The 17,926-nt window shown below is 36.3% G+C and overlaps 1 protein-coding gene across 2 annotated transcripts; it reads right to left on the bottom strand.

The window, feature by feature from the left end:
* Nucleotides 1-1,113: 1,113 nt before the first annotated feature.
* Nucleotides 1,114-16,395, bottom strand: LOC132176371 (MAG2-interacting protein 2). 2 transcript variants are annotated; one of them, XM_059588563.1, is made up of 12 exons: nucleotides 16,196-16,395; nucleotides 16,026-16,074; nucleotides 14,871-15,044; nucleotides 13,884-14,085; nucleotides 13,484-13,707; nucleotides 11,899-12,901; nucleotides 10,014-11,020; nucleotides 7,573-7,661; nucleotides 6,819-7,178; nucleotides 4,469-5,708; nucleotides 4,023-4,288; nucleotides 1,114-3,918 (listed from the first exon to the last, which is right to left on the bottom strand). In XM_059588563.1, the coding sequence occupies exons 1-12, from the start codon at nucleotides 16,280-16,282 to the stop codon at nucleotides 1,327-1,329; spliced, it is 7,293 nt and encodes a 2,430-aa protein (XP_059444546.1). In that variant the 5' UTR covers nucleotides 16,283-16,395; the 3' UTR covers nucleotides 1,114-1,326. The 2 variants fall into 2 exon arrangements, with proteins under 2 accessions (XP_059444546.1, XP_059444553.1); XM_059588570.1 differs by having other exon boundaries at nucleotides 4,023-4,285.
* Between the last annotated feature and the right edge of the window lie 1,531 nt (nucleotides 16,396-17,926).

Raw genomic sequence — 17,926 nt, 5'->3', positions numbered from 1 at the left:
TATCCAATTGCTCTGGGAACTGAAGCCCACGCGTCTAACTACCGTACCTTTACTGCTTCGGTTATTACTTATTGGAATGTCCAGCTACAGTTAAAACCAACGACGTGTCTAAAGTTGAACAAATATGAAAATGTGATGAATTTGGAGCTGGTTTAGTGGTTTAGGTGGGTAAAACAAATCTAAATAGAATTAGGTTCCATGCAATTCCAAAAATTCTTACAGAAGACAAAGTAAAAGAATGATTGAGCCACTCATTGAGGTGGTCAGTCACCCCCTTTGAGAGGGTGGCTGACCACCTCCTCACTTGTGGTTGACTAAGGCTTTGTTGAGGCAGACCTAACACTTCTTCAACCTTTGAAGGGAAGGGATGGTCAGGCACTCCCTAAGCCCTCAAGGAGTGGTCTGACCACCCTCCAAGTGCTCTAGGAGGGGGGACGACCACCTCAATTGTAATTGTCACAGCACCCAATTCAAATCTAAATTCAGCCCATGTCAAAATCCACCAAAATTAATACACAGGTACATAATGGCCTGTGATTGACTAACTATTTCATGGCCTTAGAACCAGCCCATCACTGTTTCAGTATTTGCACAAAGCCTAGGAAATCATTCAGGTAAGTTGGTAAAGTCCACATAAATTTTCCATTATCTCTGCTAGATAACCTATACTTCAACACTTTAGAGCATTCTCAATAGAAGAGTCATATTTTTATATAAAATAGCTTCTAAAAATTCACTTTTATCTAGTTTAGCTAAGCCATTTTTAAATCTCTCTACATCCGATTAGCTATATTTCTTTTTATTCTATTAAAATATTATTAAAAGTAAGAAAAGTTTTGAAAAAAAGAGAACATGTGAGAGAAAAAATGGGAAAAAGAGAACATGCAGAGAAAAAGTAGGAAAATATTTAAGAAAAAGAGAATATGTGAGAAACAATCAAAAATAAAATAGCTTCCTTGAAAAGTGCTGCTACATTTAACTTTTTTTTTAGCTCTTCTAATCAAATATCTATTTTACATTTTCTTTTGGCTAATCTAATGTAGGGAGTTTTTTAAACATTTGAAGAGCCATTTTGAATAAAAGTAACATTTAGCTCTTCCATTGGGAATGATCTTACAAAGCAATAAAACTGCACATCGATTTCCATATGGGTTGCTTTGACCCACGTTAAACATATTTCTGTAAAATCAAAAATCAAGAGTACTCCCTATACAATTCTGTCTCCCTCTTTCCACAACTAAACAAAAAGTAATTAAATAACAGTTTATACAACAACTACTCCTAATTAAATTGCATCGCTGTAAAAAAAAAAAAATTCAAACATCCTCATCCAACATTACTAGAAAGCGACGGCAACGCAGATTGGATCAGATTTCCCAACTTGCCTCTCAAACTGCAAACGGTATTCCTTAATGTTTCAGATGTCTCCTCAAGAGCAAACTTTTCACGCTCTAATACATTGAGCTGCCTCTCCAAATATCTACCAAGACTGCTCTCCGCTATGTTGATGAAACTGAGTGAGGCATTTGTGTGCATAAATTTTGTAACAAGAAACCCCGCTAGAATTTGCTGCCTCGTCTTCACAAGCTCTGATATGAATGCAGGGAAGATAATTTTTCTGAAGAGGAATGAGATGTTTGATCCTTTCCGTGCAAACCTTGGCAACTGAGCTTCTTGACAATGGCGAGATAAATTTCCAACCATATAGCACAGATATGAGAAAATGGTACCATAGGAAGATTTGGTGATGATAGTTGATGTGATCCCTGAAGATAACACAAGCATCAAAAGTTCATGATCTCTGCCAATTGTGTCTGAGATGCCTCCCTGTTTCAGTTTGTCCTCAACTTCATCCAAGCACGGTGACCATAATGCTTCATAAGGCAATAACAGCACCATCTTTAAAGCCGCAAAACAATCTATTCCGAGTAGGGTCTGGCACAAGCTCCTGGCATCGTCTTCATCAAGAAATAATCCATTAGATTTTGATAAGGACTGGTCAATCAGAGTTAGCAGATCTCGTAGCCGGGACAGCATTATAAGTTTCTTGAAAGCCTCCATCCAACAGGCATGTAAAGGGTGAATAGAGGGGTTCTTTATCACTTCCTTCTCAAGAGGTTCTACCTCTTGAAAGCTTTCCCATCCCTCATCCCAATTATCACCGCTCCAGTCATTTCCTGCATCAGAGGCTTCTGCAGAGGCTTCCTCATCTTTACCAATGATGAAAAGCCCCTCCCACTCCCCCAAAATGGAAAGTAAAGCATCAACATGGGAATCTGTAGTAGCAGCTCCACACAGATTTAAGAAGCAAGAAACTGTAGTCTCCATATTCATGAGATCATCAGGGGTAATTTCTATGCTAGGAGAGATGGTTGCTGCAAGCTGAGATGATTTGAGGGCAACCAAAGTACTTGTAAACCTGCTAGAAGTATCCTTATGATCTGGCAACCCCAGATTAGTAGTAGTCTCACTATTTTTAAATGTAAATTGCAACTCATCCCACCCTTCCCACGGTAGAACATTAGATTGTATCTCAGGAGAGAAACCCTTGATATTTCCGCCCGTGATGAATTGCATAAGCTCTAGAGCATAAACACGAACCGAACTTGGCAGCTGCAGATTATCAGAAAACTTGGCCATCCTTTCCCAGACTGCACACCTGGCCCTCTTCAAGTCCTCCAAATTAGCTTCTAGTTTACTCAGAGAAGATAATAGATGAAACAAAATCTGATGTTCATAGGATTCATTGACCAAATCTTGTAAGATGGGTTCCAAGATATTTAAATACAGACAGGGAAGATCGTGACATTCAGTGTCACTGGCTGCTGCGGAACCACTTGGCAGCAGTGATATGAATACAGAAAACACTTCTGCAATGGCTCCAAATCCACAGCCAGAGAAAACCATGGCTCTGCAGAACGTGAAAATATCAACATCAAAATCACCAATTAAACCGTATTTGACATAGCTGATAATGGTCCCCCAACCCTGTTTCGGTGATACAATGTCCTCCATCACCAACCTCATAAAAACCCTTAGACAACTCATTATGCATTCTGGATTGAACATTAGATTTCCTCCCAAACTCTCATGGGCTACAATATCCTTCATTCCATCAGCCAATCTAATCCAAAAGTTCAAAAGGATGATGAGGCAGTTCTGCCATTCTGAGTTATCTCGCAGATTCCCATAAGAACCATAAATCGGGATGATTACTCTGAAGTACCATTTCATAATGTCCAAAGCATCAGAAGGAGCAAGTAGTTTGATATATATTCTGCAGAAATCATAGCTCTGCTCAAGTTGACTTACGAAGCCCTGAACGGTTTCAAGGCCATTAATTTTAGAATCAGCTGTAGCTCTAGTTTCCAAGGCTGTCAACAAACTCAAGACATGATGTTTGTAGACATCCTGCCACGATATGAGACCCTCAGGCACTGGATCAGTATAGATACTGGCAAGGGTCTCAACCATTTTTGCCAGAGCTTCCAAGCTACTTTCATCAATGTGTGTGTAAACTTCAGTGCTGAAGCACTCCAAGTTCAAACCACCTAATCCAGCAATATTTTTAAAGTTCAAGTTCTTAATAAATGAAACTCTTCTGCATTCTTGCTCAATTAGCCTGTAGAAATGAGCAAGCCCAAGACTAGAAATATTTGTTTGGTCTGCTTGTATCATCGACAATGAACCTTTGGTTTCTTCCAGCTGCAAGTAGCAGTCAGAGAGCAGGCTGTACACATAAGCAAGCCTCAACTTGTTACACCCATCAACTGCAGGGTACACAATCAAGGAAATAGTTTTGATAGTTTCTACAGCATGATCAATAAGTTCTCCCTTGAATGCTGCAATTTCAGCCATAATATCATCATTTGTCCAAACCTCAGAAACAAGGAGAGAACTTAGGCACCGCAGTAGCACCTGCAAGGAAAAAGAGGTAGACATTAGATTCTAATAGGTCCAGTGGGCATACATTTGCCTTCTATATTACTGCTTTTAAGAGAAATGCACGCACATCCACATACCTCAGTACGATTCAAGCCATAGGTATCAGCTATTTTCAATACGCCACTTAAAATGCTCTTCTTCACCAACTTTACTGATTCAATTAGGGAGACAATGACACCCTCAATGTATTTGATGTCCCCAGACAAAAACCGTTCAGTTTCAACCCCAGGAATTATTTTCTCTAGTGCTCTAGAATGGTCTGCTACACGCTTTTCTTCTTCTAATTTCAGTTTCCATTCTCTCCAAAATGTGGACTGTACTTTATCAATCTTTTCTATTTCTTCTGAAAGTAAGAAAATAAAACAAGAACAAGGGAATAGCCTCATTACACAGAAACGAAGTTGACCCCTAAAAAATTGAAAGAGAAGAAAAAACATTTTTTGCAGTTCTTATTTTAAATGACATTATAAATAGAACAGCATTCTATGCAGTTTAGGAGTCAAATAACCAAGTTTGCCAATACCAGAACTAGGTGGTGTGTGCTTTTCTTTAAATTTCCTCAGTAGCAGCTCCCTCCTCTTTGCAGGCCCCACACACTCGAGCCCAGAGTTGTGTAATAAACTATACATCATTCCCACGTTCATGAGGCTACAAATTTCTTGGTAATCCTCCCTTGTTCTCAACTGCTCTTCTATAACTTCAACCCCAGTAAATGCATCCACAAGATTCAAGAGAAAAGAGCATCCCACAATGTCTTCCTCTTCAGTAGCAGGAGTTTCAATAATTGATTTTGCCAGAGAGGCAATCACATTATCTCTAGGGGCAAATCCATTCCTCGCCAACCAGGACAGAATAGTCACCACAGCCTGTGTTCTTATACTAACATACTGCTTTCCAGGAATTAAGCCAGAAATCAATTTCTTACCATATTCTGCTTTCCTACTCAATTCAAGCAACCATGGAAGCTGTAAAGCAGCAAAAGACAAAAATTTCCCATTTTCTCTCAGACCAGATTCCCACTTGTTCCCATTCTCAATGGGCAGGCTTTTAGCAACAGCAGATACTACATTTTTTATGCTGTCAAATTGAACTTCTCGATCATCACCACCAATCCCTTGAACCAGTTCAAAGCAATCTTTCAAGTGATTAATATCTTGAATATTATGGACTGGAAGTGAAGTAATTGAGGAACCTTGAACTGAAAAACTAGGAGAATTTGTCCCTGTCAACATCATTAACGTCTCACATTGGCCTTGCATATCTAGATCTTTCCATGCATGGAGCAATTCACCTATGGAGTCCACATCACAATGGCTCAAAGCAAAACCTAGTAGCTGCTTTCGAGAACTTATATCCATGTTTTCAAGGGCCGGACCCCTCGCTATTGCAGCACATAAGTCCCAAATGAGACCATGTCGTTTTTTAGCCAAAACAAGGCAGAGATCAAACGCTAATTGAAGATCACCTGCAACTGCAGCTTCTCTAGCAATTGCTTCCTCAACGGCTGATATGTCTTCTGGAGAGTTTAATCGAAGAAGTTTGGCAACCTCAATGAGTTCGTCAACATGTAAATAAGCACCAGTTTGACTTGTGATTGCCATTTTAATAATCTCCAAGGGGTCTTTTATTTGCCTGAATTGCACGGGTAGAAGAGTAACTCCAAGGTTTGGAAGTTTAACTGTAAGTGCATCAATAATATCAGCCTCTGTTTTAACATTTCCGCTGCTTGGATATAAATTCAGACATTCCCTAGCCTTCCAGATCTGAAACAAGTTTCAACAATGCAATCAATGGATTTAAATACAAATATTACAGAATCTGTTTTCCACAATGAACTTGGACATAATCAAGCATTATACGCAAATTAATATTAATGGCAAACTCTTAGATAGCCAGCCAACCCATTCTAGGCATTAAGGCCTTGTTCATTCTGGTTGAGAAGCAACTATAAGTTCTCGAGTTCGGCTTTGAGTGTGTTAATAAAAAGCAAAATCATTACATAGTCACCGTATGATCTAATTATTTCATGCGAAGGGATCATCATCTAGGCATGCGAAAGGCAAGGCTCACGCTTGTTAGTGTTTGAGGGCTTTAGGCTTTGTTGTCTTGTGGGTGTTGGGGTTGTGGGCTCTTTGGGTGGGTTGGGTTGAGGGTGTTTTTGCTGTTTTTTGGGTTTCAGGCTTGTGGGAGCTCCCTGTGTATATGCTTTCAATAAAGTTTTTCATTTCTTACCAAAAAAAAATATCACATAAGAAAGAGAAATATACTGAAACAACAAAATTTATATATAAAAATCAAGAGATTATAAACATTGTTGGTTCAAATATTAGTTTACACTGCCCACCTGGACCCTTAAGCTTATTGCAGCATATTTGCCAGCCAATCTGGACTAGAGTAGTTGATGGCAAATGTTTGGCAAGGAGACTGCCCACCCTTGCCTTGGGTGGTAGTAGTAACAAAACAAAAAAAGATAAGTTATTTCATAACATTAGCTTGAGTTACTAATTCTCGATCCCCACATAATATGCAGCAAGTTCTCATGCCTGTCTATGTTAATGCTGCTTGTGTTAGACATCTAACAAAAAATGTTTTTGAACGTGTAAGTTATTATAAAATCAACATTGCGCCTCACTGTTGACATTATGTCAAATAGTTCACATCATGTTTGATGTCACCTGATCAATGCATTTTGTAACGTACAAGGGCCATAAGGAGGGACGAACATCAAGTAGCTAGCCATTAATAGGGTATAGTAAGAATCTTGAATGAATTAATCCACTCCTAGATATCTTAATTGATCAGAGAACAAAACCTTTCCACATGCTTACTTCACTCTTAATTGATCAAAGAACATAAGCTTTCCATATACTTACTTCAGGACAAGTAAGACTTGAAGCTGAGAAAAAATATTCCCTTGCAGCTTGAATGACAAGGTTTTCTGCCTTCTCCGATGACAAAGCAACTGAACTTGTACCTTTTAAATAATTCCTTGCAAGAGAAAATTTTCCAGCTTTCAGCAGTCCTCTGCAGAATTCCATCAACATATACTCTAGGTCCAGAAAAGGAAATGCCTTCTCTCTCAAACACTGCATATCACGCCACATGTTTGCCCAATCATTATCAGAACGACCAGGCTGTCGACGAACAAATTTCGAAAGTATCAGGCGAAGAATCTGTTTTACACCTTTTCCATCTGAATGAGCCTCCAGGAAAAAATTCATTGGCTTCGGGACCTGAATACAAACATGTACCATTAAAATCTAAGTTTACCTCTCACAATCAATTAAATGCAAAAAAATTAAGAAAAAGGAATGAAGCAATCTACTGTCAATATCATCAGTTTAATCTTCCTTTTGGAAAAAAATCTAGAATTCCATATCTTAATCTTATGCTCATTAAGGCCAAAAATTTCATAATCCATAGTGCTTCCACATATTTCCTAGTAAACAAAACAGCAAGTTGCCAACCTTGGCCACCAAGAAGAAAGGGGTGGGGCCTCCAGAAACTTAATTTCTATCTTTCATTTTTCTTCCATTATTTTTGTTCCTAGGAGAGCTCAAACTGTTTAATGCCCATGATAGGTCATCAAAGCACAAAAGCATTCTCTGTGCAATAAAGAATACAAACCTGGTAAAACCCCAAAAGCCTCCCTGCTTCAACATGGCCTTCTGCCAGTTTGAGTCTTCTCTTAAGGCCCTCAACACGTGTTCCGGTATCTGCACAGGCAAAATATTTCAATTATTCTCAAGAAAAAAAATTCCAGTAAGATGACCATAATAATCTCACCAACAAAAATGCACAATGTGAAAAACACCAGCGCAGGAAAGTATATTTTAGTCTTGCAATTACAGATATCTATTCCACTAAGGAAGCCAAGATTCCTATTTGGCATCTACCACCAGATTATCTTGATTACCCCTCAATTATTTCAATTTAAGATGTCAATGAAAGGATGGAATATTAATAGTTATAACTTTGCTAATTCTTTATCTAGCTTTTCAAACAAATCTCAATATACATAAAAATAAATAAATAAATAAAGAAAATTTTATATATATATATATATATATATATATAAGACCTATGGTGGGGGATAAGATGTTATAAGAAACACATATCTTGCATGCCATGCTTTCTAGAACACACAAAATTGGGTGCACACTGCATCACAATTATGGACTACTGGACTCCTACTACATGGCTCATCCCAACTTAACAACACACATGTGAGCAGACACTCAAACAAAGTACAGAAAGATGACAAGCTCATTCAAACATTGAAGCATTGCACACATAATTCAATCTGCCAGTGCATTACAATAACATTGTCAGTTTTTGAGTTTCTAATGAAATGCTTTTTTTTATAAGTAGTTTCTAATGAAATTTTATATATATATATAAGTAGTTTCTAATGAAATGCTCACCGTGAATAAACTCAATTTTAAAGCCAAAATCAGCAAGAGAAGTGAAAAAATTTTGTTTGGATGCAGTAAATCAAGCAAAAGTAGTTGTGGAAATAGAGTTACCCAAAAATGATATGATTATATGCATCTGCATAATCAAAATTGATTTTAAGTGCACATGTTTTGAGTGAAATTTAAAGTTAATTAGTCCATAGGAAAAAAAACAAAAAACATACTGCCAAAAAGACATATCGACAAAGTCAAAGTAGTAATGCTTGGTTTTCAAGGATGCAGCCTTGGAACAATGGTCAAATTGCTGTCAGAGTAATTTTCAATTTTGGAAACTCAAAGCTTCCATGTGTGGGGATCAAGTGCAACATTAGATTGAGATGAGTCTTATATTGTTCTTGAAGGCCAAGTGATTAAGAGTCTAGGGTTAATTTAGTATTTAATTTGGGTAATTACTTTAAGAGTTGTAGATTTTTTTTTTTTGCACAGAGGAAGATCACGAATTTCATAACTGCGTTTGGTCTGTAAGTATTCTAAATTCAAATACTATTAAAACTATTTTATAGGGTTTTATTAGGTCTTTGGTTTACCAGTCCAATAAGGAGACCTAATCCTAATAGATTAAGAAGGTCAAAAGGTCTTACAAATATGCTTCAATGGACTAGAGGCATTTGACTTTGACTATAGTAACATCAGGTGTTTTGAGTATTGAGACATGTTTGTCTACTGCATGCTGTTACTTCGAACAACCACAAACTTCTCTCTTTACAATCCCAATTCACATCCCTCCTATACATTTTGAAACTCTAAAACCCCAAAATTACCAACAACTTTCAGCCATCAGCCTCAAAAGAACGATCTTGATTCTTGTCATCCAGCAAGCAGAATTCGCAGTTTTCAGCTTCTATAGCCTTCAAGATTTAATCGTTTCAAAACCTATCCAACATACAAACTCTAAACCCTTTCTTATACCAGTTGATGCATAGGTATCTATTTTAGAAGACAGCAACTCTCTCTCTCACAGACCTGCTCCATCAAATGTTAAGTCACCCTTAAGCAAAGTATGTTGAATTGCTCCTAAGCTATTAAAGTATGTTGAATTGCTCCTAAGCTATTAAAGTATGTTGAATTGCTCCTAAAGCTATTAAAGTATGTTGAATTGCTCCTAAGCTATTAAAGTATGTTGAATTACTCCTAAGCTATTCAACATGGAGGAGATTCAATTATTTCTGTTATGCCTTTCTTGGTTGGACCAACCCAACCAGCGATTTCCGACAAGTCTTTCTGAATTTTTAGAGCAAAAGGCAGAACTACAAGAAAGCTTTCTTTGTCTTAATGGATAACCAATTCATTTTCAAATATAGTTGGGAGACTCCCCCTAAGAAATGGGTAAAAAATGGAAAGATCAGGGTTCACAAGTAAAGTGGGCTCAACAACCAAATAAAAAAAGGCAGAATCGTTGGTTGTGAGAGAGTAAAATCATAGTTAGATATCAAATAGAGATAACCAAAAAGATATCCATAACTCAATTCCAAGTCAAATAAGCTTAGGCCTCTGTGGAATATGATAATTAACCATGCCCATTAGAAAATCTGACAAATATTAAGATCTCATTTACCAAGATGAGAATTTTCAAGCTTATAAAGCATAAATCACCTTGTATTTGTGGAAGCTTTGAAAATATGGCAGCCATGGTACTCCACCTATCTGTTTCTGTGGACATATATATGCACTGCAGGGCACAATCCACAGCTTCAACCTCATCCCTGAAAAAACCATTACTCTGGAACTCTCCCCACCCTTCCTCAACTACCATGTCTCTGCAACCCTCCTCAATTACAATCAAGCATGTGTCCAATTTCTTCTCCAAAGCAATTTCCTTCATCCATCTAACCAGAAATGACTCATTGTTATTCTCATCTGCAGAAAGATGGTTATCTGGAACCTGACCTAGAGAAACTGAGGCCGCATTCTTAAATCTACTCTGCATGAATGGAATTGCTTTATCACGTAATCGTTTAACCACATTTTGTTCTTTAACTCCTTTAAGCATCATCCTGAATTTATCATAGTCAGATAATTGTTCCCAGTCCACAAGACTCATACTGATACTCAATTCGCCATCACTGTCATCCGAATAGATAAGTTGGTGCAAGTATGAGACATCATCAAGGAACTGCTGCAACTCACAAATACCTTTGTTATGAGCAAAGTCAAGCAAGCAGAGGCTATTATCTAGCTGACCAGTAAAACTATCAATATCTCTAGCTCTATTCTTATACCATCGCGAAAGTTCAACAGTTGATGGCCAAACAGATCCTAGGCATCGCTTGACCATGGGTTCCGTTCTGAGCTGGATACCAATCTCATGATTTTTGGGCAATTTGTTTATAAAGCTCACCATCTTCTCACATTCAACCCAATCTTCCTCCCTCACAGCAACACTGGTAGGAGGCAACCTCCCGGGAAGAAGATGCCCATATGTTTGTACAGGAATGGTTTCAGGGATAGCAGCTAAAATCTCCAACATGAAAGGAGTCAGCGAATAAGGATGACGCTTGAATAGGAGGTTTAAGGCACCAATTTTTCCACTTTCAGCAAGTCTAACACCAGCTTCATTAATAGGCATCACACGAAATTCTCTGTACTCCTGCACAGAAAACCTGCACAACACTATGTCATTAAACTGTGAGTCAGTAGAAACAATCAGAAGAAATAAATAAAAATCAAAGCATAAAACAATTTATCACTGATAATCTTAAATATTATTGCAAAAATTATCTACATTTTTATCTCTATGCAGCATAAAAAAGGTTTTCCAGGGATATTAAAGAATATAAAATTAATGAAATTCTTCACAATAGTCATATAAAGTAAATCCAATCAATTTTGGCAAGTGATTTTCGATTTCTTGCCTCTAGGAGCCCGATATCATGTCTAATCCATATTTTCATTTTTTTTTTATATGAGCTTACATCCTGCTGTACTGCTCTAGATATTAAGATGTTGCAAAAGGTACGAAAGGAATTAAATCCTTATGGTAAAGAACTTGCAGATTGATGAGATTGTTGAATGAGTAACACAAACAAGGATTAGCTCATGAAAATGATGTTGGAATACTATATGAAGAAAATTGCCTAATAAATATATCCTGCCTCCTATTCATCACCAAAAAAAAAATTATACTTGTCTCCCATATCAGTAGGCAACCTTTCTATGCACATACATGCATACACACAGATTATGGAGACATCTTGCTCAGACATAGATACCAAAATATATCACAACAACCATTTCGATAACACTGCATGGCAATTGTATTGTCTTAAATATGCTATAATAAAGTTAAGTGAGACTTCAATTAAAAGAAATAAACCAAAAAAAAAAAAAAAACATTTACGATAGACACTATATTTGGTTAAATAATTGTTCTCTCTCCTCTTTTTTTCTTTTTTATCCTAATAGAATATGGTTCTAATACTTCAAAAATTATGTTATTTCTGCAAACAACAATAACCATAGATTCTGCAGAGCATAATACCTGCCCATGTTTATCCCAAGATATGTTTCCAGCCTGTCATTGAATTGCAGTAACTGAAGTCTAGCCATGCGGGAATCCCAAAATTGACTACGTTCATTATCTTCTGCTTCTGAAAACCTATATTGGTTAGTTAGGCGCAACCCATATGCAAGCAAAGCCCTTACAGCATCTTCTGTTGGCCCAACTTTATCTAAACATTCAGAAACTACAAAAACTTGATCCTTAATTTTAGACAAAAACATATTTATTTCATTTATGCCTTGGCCAGAATGCAACCACTGTGACTTTACAACTTCATCTTTATCCAGCCCATGACAACCAGCAAAGTCCAAGGCAGCCTGATACTTTTGCTTGCTAATTAAAATATTGTACATTTCAGGGACAGATCTCTCAGAAAATGATATCAAACTCCATTGCAATCTAGAAATATCAAATTGATTAAATCTATCTTCAGTAATCAGCTCCACACGATGCAAGTCATTTGTTTTCCCAGAATTTGATACATTGTATCTCTCTTCAGATAATGTACTCTCCAAAAGAAAAATGTGTCCTGGAAACTTCTGTACCCTTTCTAACATGAGCATGGAATATACAGTGTCATCCTGCTGAAAGTGTGAACCGCTTAGAATATCAAGCATGGTGACAATGCCACTTCTTTTTGCAAAAGCAATGATATGGTCAGACCACCAAGTAAAGTCCACAACATCGCTTACAAAATTTCCACCTCCATTTGACAAACTATCAGTCACTTGTGAGTCATATATCCCTCTGCAAGCAAAACTTGAAAGTGAAAAGCATTCTTTATCCAGCTTGAAAATGTGCAAGCGTCCTCTAACATCTAGTGTAGCAACAAAATTGACTTGCGGTGAGATTGCCACCTTTGGAAATGCTAGTTGACCCACATAACCTTTTGGTTTAGAATATAAGCCATCAAACTGAGTAGAGAACAATTGCTCTATATCCTGAATTTTACTTCTACGCCAAAGAGAAATATTACAGGATCCTGGAAAATATATTACAAAAACAATTATTAAATACTTAATGTATGAACTTTATCTGTAATATAGTTTTCCACGTTTCTAGAAAGTGATAAAAATTCATAATTGAATCTAAACAACTTTTACTAGACAGAATAAGACTCTGCCTGATGATGACCCCCAAACCAAGAACATGGATCCTTAGGTTTTTTCATATGGCTGACATACACATTGAGGACATGTTAAAGAATGGAATGTCAAAGGCAGCACAATCTGATGAACCATAATGGATGAAAGGATTTAAGGTTTTTCCCACTATTTAAAGCAATGATCAACTGTCATCTTATCATCTTAGACATTTTACCATGCAGAACTAGTAGGTGCTGCTCTTTTTCTTTCTTTTTTTGATAAATAGTAGGTGTTCTTCAACAACCACCAACCACACACACACACACACACTTTTTCTTCTTTTTGTGCATGCGTGAGGGTTCCAATCTAATAGTTGCATGTCAAAGATACAAGAAACAATATGAGTTAGACGATGACTCATATACACAAAATCTTCACTGTAGGAAAATTGAATGGAAAAATAGTACATAAACACATACCGGAGTTCCCACCAGAGGTTAATGAGATACTGTCAGAACCATCAACAACAACTAGCAAAGAAAGTTCTGGATGGTAATCAAAGCAGAAGACATTGTTATTAAACTGCCTCTTCGGGGTTAAGCCATTATCAGAGGTGAGTGCAGAGGAGATAGAGGCACTTGGCTCCTGACTAATCTCAATATGCTGAAAAGAACCGTCTGATGTAACAATAGTGAAGCTGCACCTGGAAACATTTCCATTAACTTAAACAGATGTCAAGTTGCCTAAACTTCAGGACTGGTCAAACAACAAAACCATAACCCCCAACCTAAACTCAATGTTGACAGGAAACTGCTTTTTGTAAAATTCTCTAGTCAAATTTCAAGCAGAGGCTGTAGGAAAAAAAAAAAAAACACTTACAAGCAAGATCTCTGTTCATCAGAATCATTCTCAGCAATCAGGCCCACTATTGGCATACAGATTTTCAAATGTCTCCTTGTAATTCTTGCTATCTCTTCCCCATTTAATTTGATAAAATATAGCGTACCAGTATCATCAGCAACTCCAAGAACATCATGACACTCAGACCAAGTTCCCGTGGTGAATGTAGCATGGCTTCCAGCTGATACATGGAACAAAATTAGAAACAACAGCGAGAAAAAATGCAGTGACATACAAACCTGAGAAAGATTAAGCGTATAGTTCATATAGCTAATGCATTTCATAGTATTAACATCATACCATCAAGATCAATCAATTCCCCCACTCCTCCCCCACCCTCTTCTACTTGCAGAGGTTTTTTATCCTTATCTAGAATCAAAGGACTAAAAGGTAAACAGTAGGCTTCAATGCAAACGTTAGGTGGCTGACAGGGCTACTCCATTAAACTAAGATATTTACAGAAGATTATATATCATCATGCAGCGTGTAAGACGTCTATGTTTTCATTGTATTTGTAAAAGAACCAGAGAGTTATGCCTCAATAGTCACGATAAAATAGTTAAAGAGCTATGCAGCAAAGTATAAGCATTGTATTATATGTTATTATGCGTTACTTGACATTTTCATATGCTCCTACATGCTGACATCAATAGGAATTAAGCCTTCAAAATCTCTTTTTGTCATATACAACATTACTTATCAAAAACAAAATCTCTTAGTTAAGTTAAATCAACATAGGCACCACAAACATATAAATAAACATGTATTTATATAAAACTTATACTTATATTACACTGATACTGCCATTTTCAAGGCTAGTGACTGTAGTGAATTTGAAAAATTGTTGATCTAAAAAGTAAATAGAAACAAATTTGTCAGTTTAAAGCGTTTAGCATATGATGCAATGTGATAGTTGACACCAAGATATCACAAACATAGCTAAATGAATCAACAAATGGATCTTACCAGTAAAAGTTCCACAGGGCTCCATGTAGTCATCATCCTTCTGAAAAATTGTTATCTGATTTCCAGCAGCGACAGCCACACGTTCGCCTCTCAGGGAGATAAACAAGGATATCAATCTTTTCAATTTTTTCGGTTGCTTGTAATCACTCCATTTCTCTTTGAGTTGACTTACACCTACAAGGTATTAAGGGAAAGAATCATAAAGTTGACAGACTGCTAGACTTTACCAATTTCCGAGTGAAATTTGAAAAATCATGAAAAAGAAAAACCATTGTTGTTTTATATAGTAATTATGATTCTTTAACAAGGCACGTCCTTCTTCTTGTAAGACACAACCTGAACAATCAACTTCACTTTATGAATACTACCTCCGATAAACTAGGATAAATCACAACATCAAAAGCATGAACAGAACACTTCTCTACAAAAATATTAGCAAATCAATAATGGTACCACCTCGACATTTACTGTTAAATATGGAAGGTATAAACCAAAACTAGCAGATGATGGCAGATACCCATCCACATTGAACTCTTAGAAAATAACTAAAATGTTTGTATTACTAACATCCCATTACTTCCAAACCATATGTTTTGCTATATAATCAATCAAGACAACCTTTTAACAATAGCCAATATAAAAACCCAATTTTAACAATCTTTTTTTTTGGATGAATAAATCATTCCATTAAGCAATGAAGTTCAGTACAAGCAAACAGCTTCACACTCTTGACACTTCTAGCTCACTCCTAACCACTCATTCAACACCTTTACAGTTCAAAAATAAATAAATAAATCTTATAAGTACCTAAGAGAGTCTTGCAAATATTCCTAACAATCAAAATAACATATTATCGCTTAGAGCCTATTTCTCATTTTAATTAATAAGCTATCCAGAAACGAATTTGATAAAACCCCGTAAAAAATTATTTAAAAAAAATCATAATCCATTATAAAACCCTGAAAGCCAATGCCTCCAACCAATTAAGCACGTAAACAATGTGCATTACATAAAGAAAAGAAAAAAATAATAATCAATGACCAATTCGTAAAACATTCTCGATAAAGTATTATCACTCTACGAGTAACCAGTAAAACATTTTAACCAAAATTAACTAACAGAAAACTCAGCAACAACAACAAAAAATCGACGTACCTTGTACCGAAAACAACGATAGGAAGCTCCCTCTCTCACCATCATTTGCCTGAATTCAGTGTAAAATTTAAAAAAGAAACAAAAATCAAACAATTTAAATAAAAAATAAGATAAAAAGTACATTCAAATACGAAGACAAAGAAAAAAAAATGGAAAACGAAGAACAAAACCTGTTGAGGAGGGTAATTGGGAGCGTACGGCCTCGAAGCGTGATGTCGCGTCTCGTAAAGCACTTGCCGTACGCTTAGCTCTTCCATGGTCCCAAGTGAAACTGCTTCTGCGTCTGCCTGCGTGCTTTGTCTTCCCGCGCACGGATCTCGAACCCTAGACCTCAAAATACACAACGCATCCACATTTCAAGAATGAGAGAGAGAGAGAGAGAGAGAGAACTGGTTCAGGCAGACAACAACCAAACTCTTTCACAATTTTGGGTCGGGTTGGAACCCGTAGCCCGCGGAAAATTCAGCTGGGCCTTAACCCAACATTTGAAACATATGAAAAGAAATGATGAGGCCCATAATGATCCCTATTCTATTTTTATGTTTTTTAAATTTTATTTCGATATGTCAGTTAATTCAGTTGCCAAAGTTTTTATAAAGTGTTTTGGATCAAAAGATCTCTATAAATTTTTAGGGTGTTTAAAATAAGGGTCCAGCTTTTATAATCGTGCATTTTTAAGAAAGCTTATCTGTCTGGGATTTGGAAACGTCAATTTTTTTTATATTTTTAAACCACTGTTTTTTAAAAACACACTTTTAAGTTTTAAACGAAACACTTTTCAGAATTTTGTTAAAAAAAATACTTTTAACCTACGAAATTACAGGGCGGCTCAAAATGAGTATTAGTTGTAAAGCGTTTTCTGGAAATGGACTTGGAAGTTTAATTCTACTTCTATTTTAGCTATAAGATGAGCCTTTGTTATGGTGCATTGTTGCTTAATACAACACAAGGATATTCACAAAAAAACACACACACACACAAACAAAAAAAATATATATATATTACTTTCTTTCTTTGTTTTTTTGCCTAATATGAAAGTTTTATTTTTTGGGTAAATAATTATTATTATTGAATATAAATTTTATAAAGATGGATAATAGTGCACAATTTGCATAAGCCAAACCTGGTTGAGTTGGTCATATAATTGCTAATGAATGCACCGAGCAAAGAGTTGAATTCAAACAAAGATGGTGCATTGGTAACTCGAAGTAGCCCCTCAGGAAAACTTTTAGCCATATTCAATTTTGATTTGGGATGAATTATTGTTAAATTTCGATCCAATAGTTATTCTAAGCTGATCCCTATTATTATTCATTTTCTTCGCCCTTCATAATTCATAAATAGAGCCTTTCAGAAAAGTATTTTTCCTAGGAAAATTTTCCATCAACATATATTATATGCATGTGTTAAAACAAACAGAATCTACAATTTACTGTAGTACAGTAGTAGTGTTTAATGTAGATTCCTCAGACAAAAATTGCAGGCTAGCTCTAGTCGGACCAGTCATAAAAAAACATCTGTGATTTTGGATTTACATATAGAGGATGCTATTGTTCTTCTACTATATATATATATATATATATATATATATTAACGAAGACAACTTGAAGGGGACAACTTTTGTTGGAAATAATTTTGGATGGTGCACAAATTCTCATTGATATAAAATAATTACAATATGAATATTAACAATAAAATAAATAAAATACAATAGATGAAAATAGAGTATGGAAAGATCTCACAATGCTATAGAATTACGCAAGAGCGTTGTCCTTAAAGGTTGATTCGTGCCTCCCGGAGTGAATAACTCGGTGCGATCGGATCATTTGACACGCAACCTCCCAGGATTAGACTATAGCGTCTACCTTCGTTAAGGACGCACTTCCAATAACGAAGAGTAA

The sequence above is a fragment of the Corylus avellana genome, chromosome ca1 (genome assembly GCF_901000735.1).
Source record: "Corylus avellana chromosome ca1, CavTom2PMs-1.0".
Classification (NCBI taxonomy): domain Eukaryota; kingdom Viridiplantae; phylum Streptophyta; class Magnoliopsida; order Fagales; family Betulaceae; genus Corylus; species Corylus avellana.
The sequence above is the reverse complement of the archived record's forward strand: the minus strand, read 5'-3'. Positions and strand labels throughout refer to the sequence as shown.

What these genes read in the sequence shown, in the direction of transcription:
- LOC132176371 (XM_059588563.1), bottom strand. Translation starts at nt 16,282, where the DNA reads ATGGAAGAGCTAAGCGTACGGCAAGTGCTTTACGAGACGCGACATCAC. An exon ending in CAAGTCTTACTTGTCCTGAA is followed by an intron (nt 5,709 to 6,818) that starts GTAAGTATATGG and finishes AACTTGTTTCAG; the next exon opens with ATCTGGAAGGCTAGGGAATG. An exon ending in GCACACACCACCTAGTTCTG is followed by an intron (nt 4,289 to 4,468) that starts GTATTGGCAAAC and finishes TCTTACTTTCAG; the next exon opens with AAGAAATAGAAAAGATTGAT.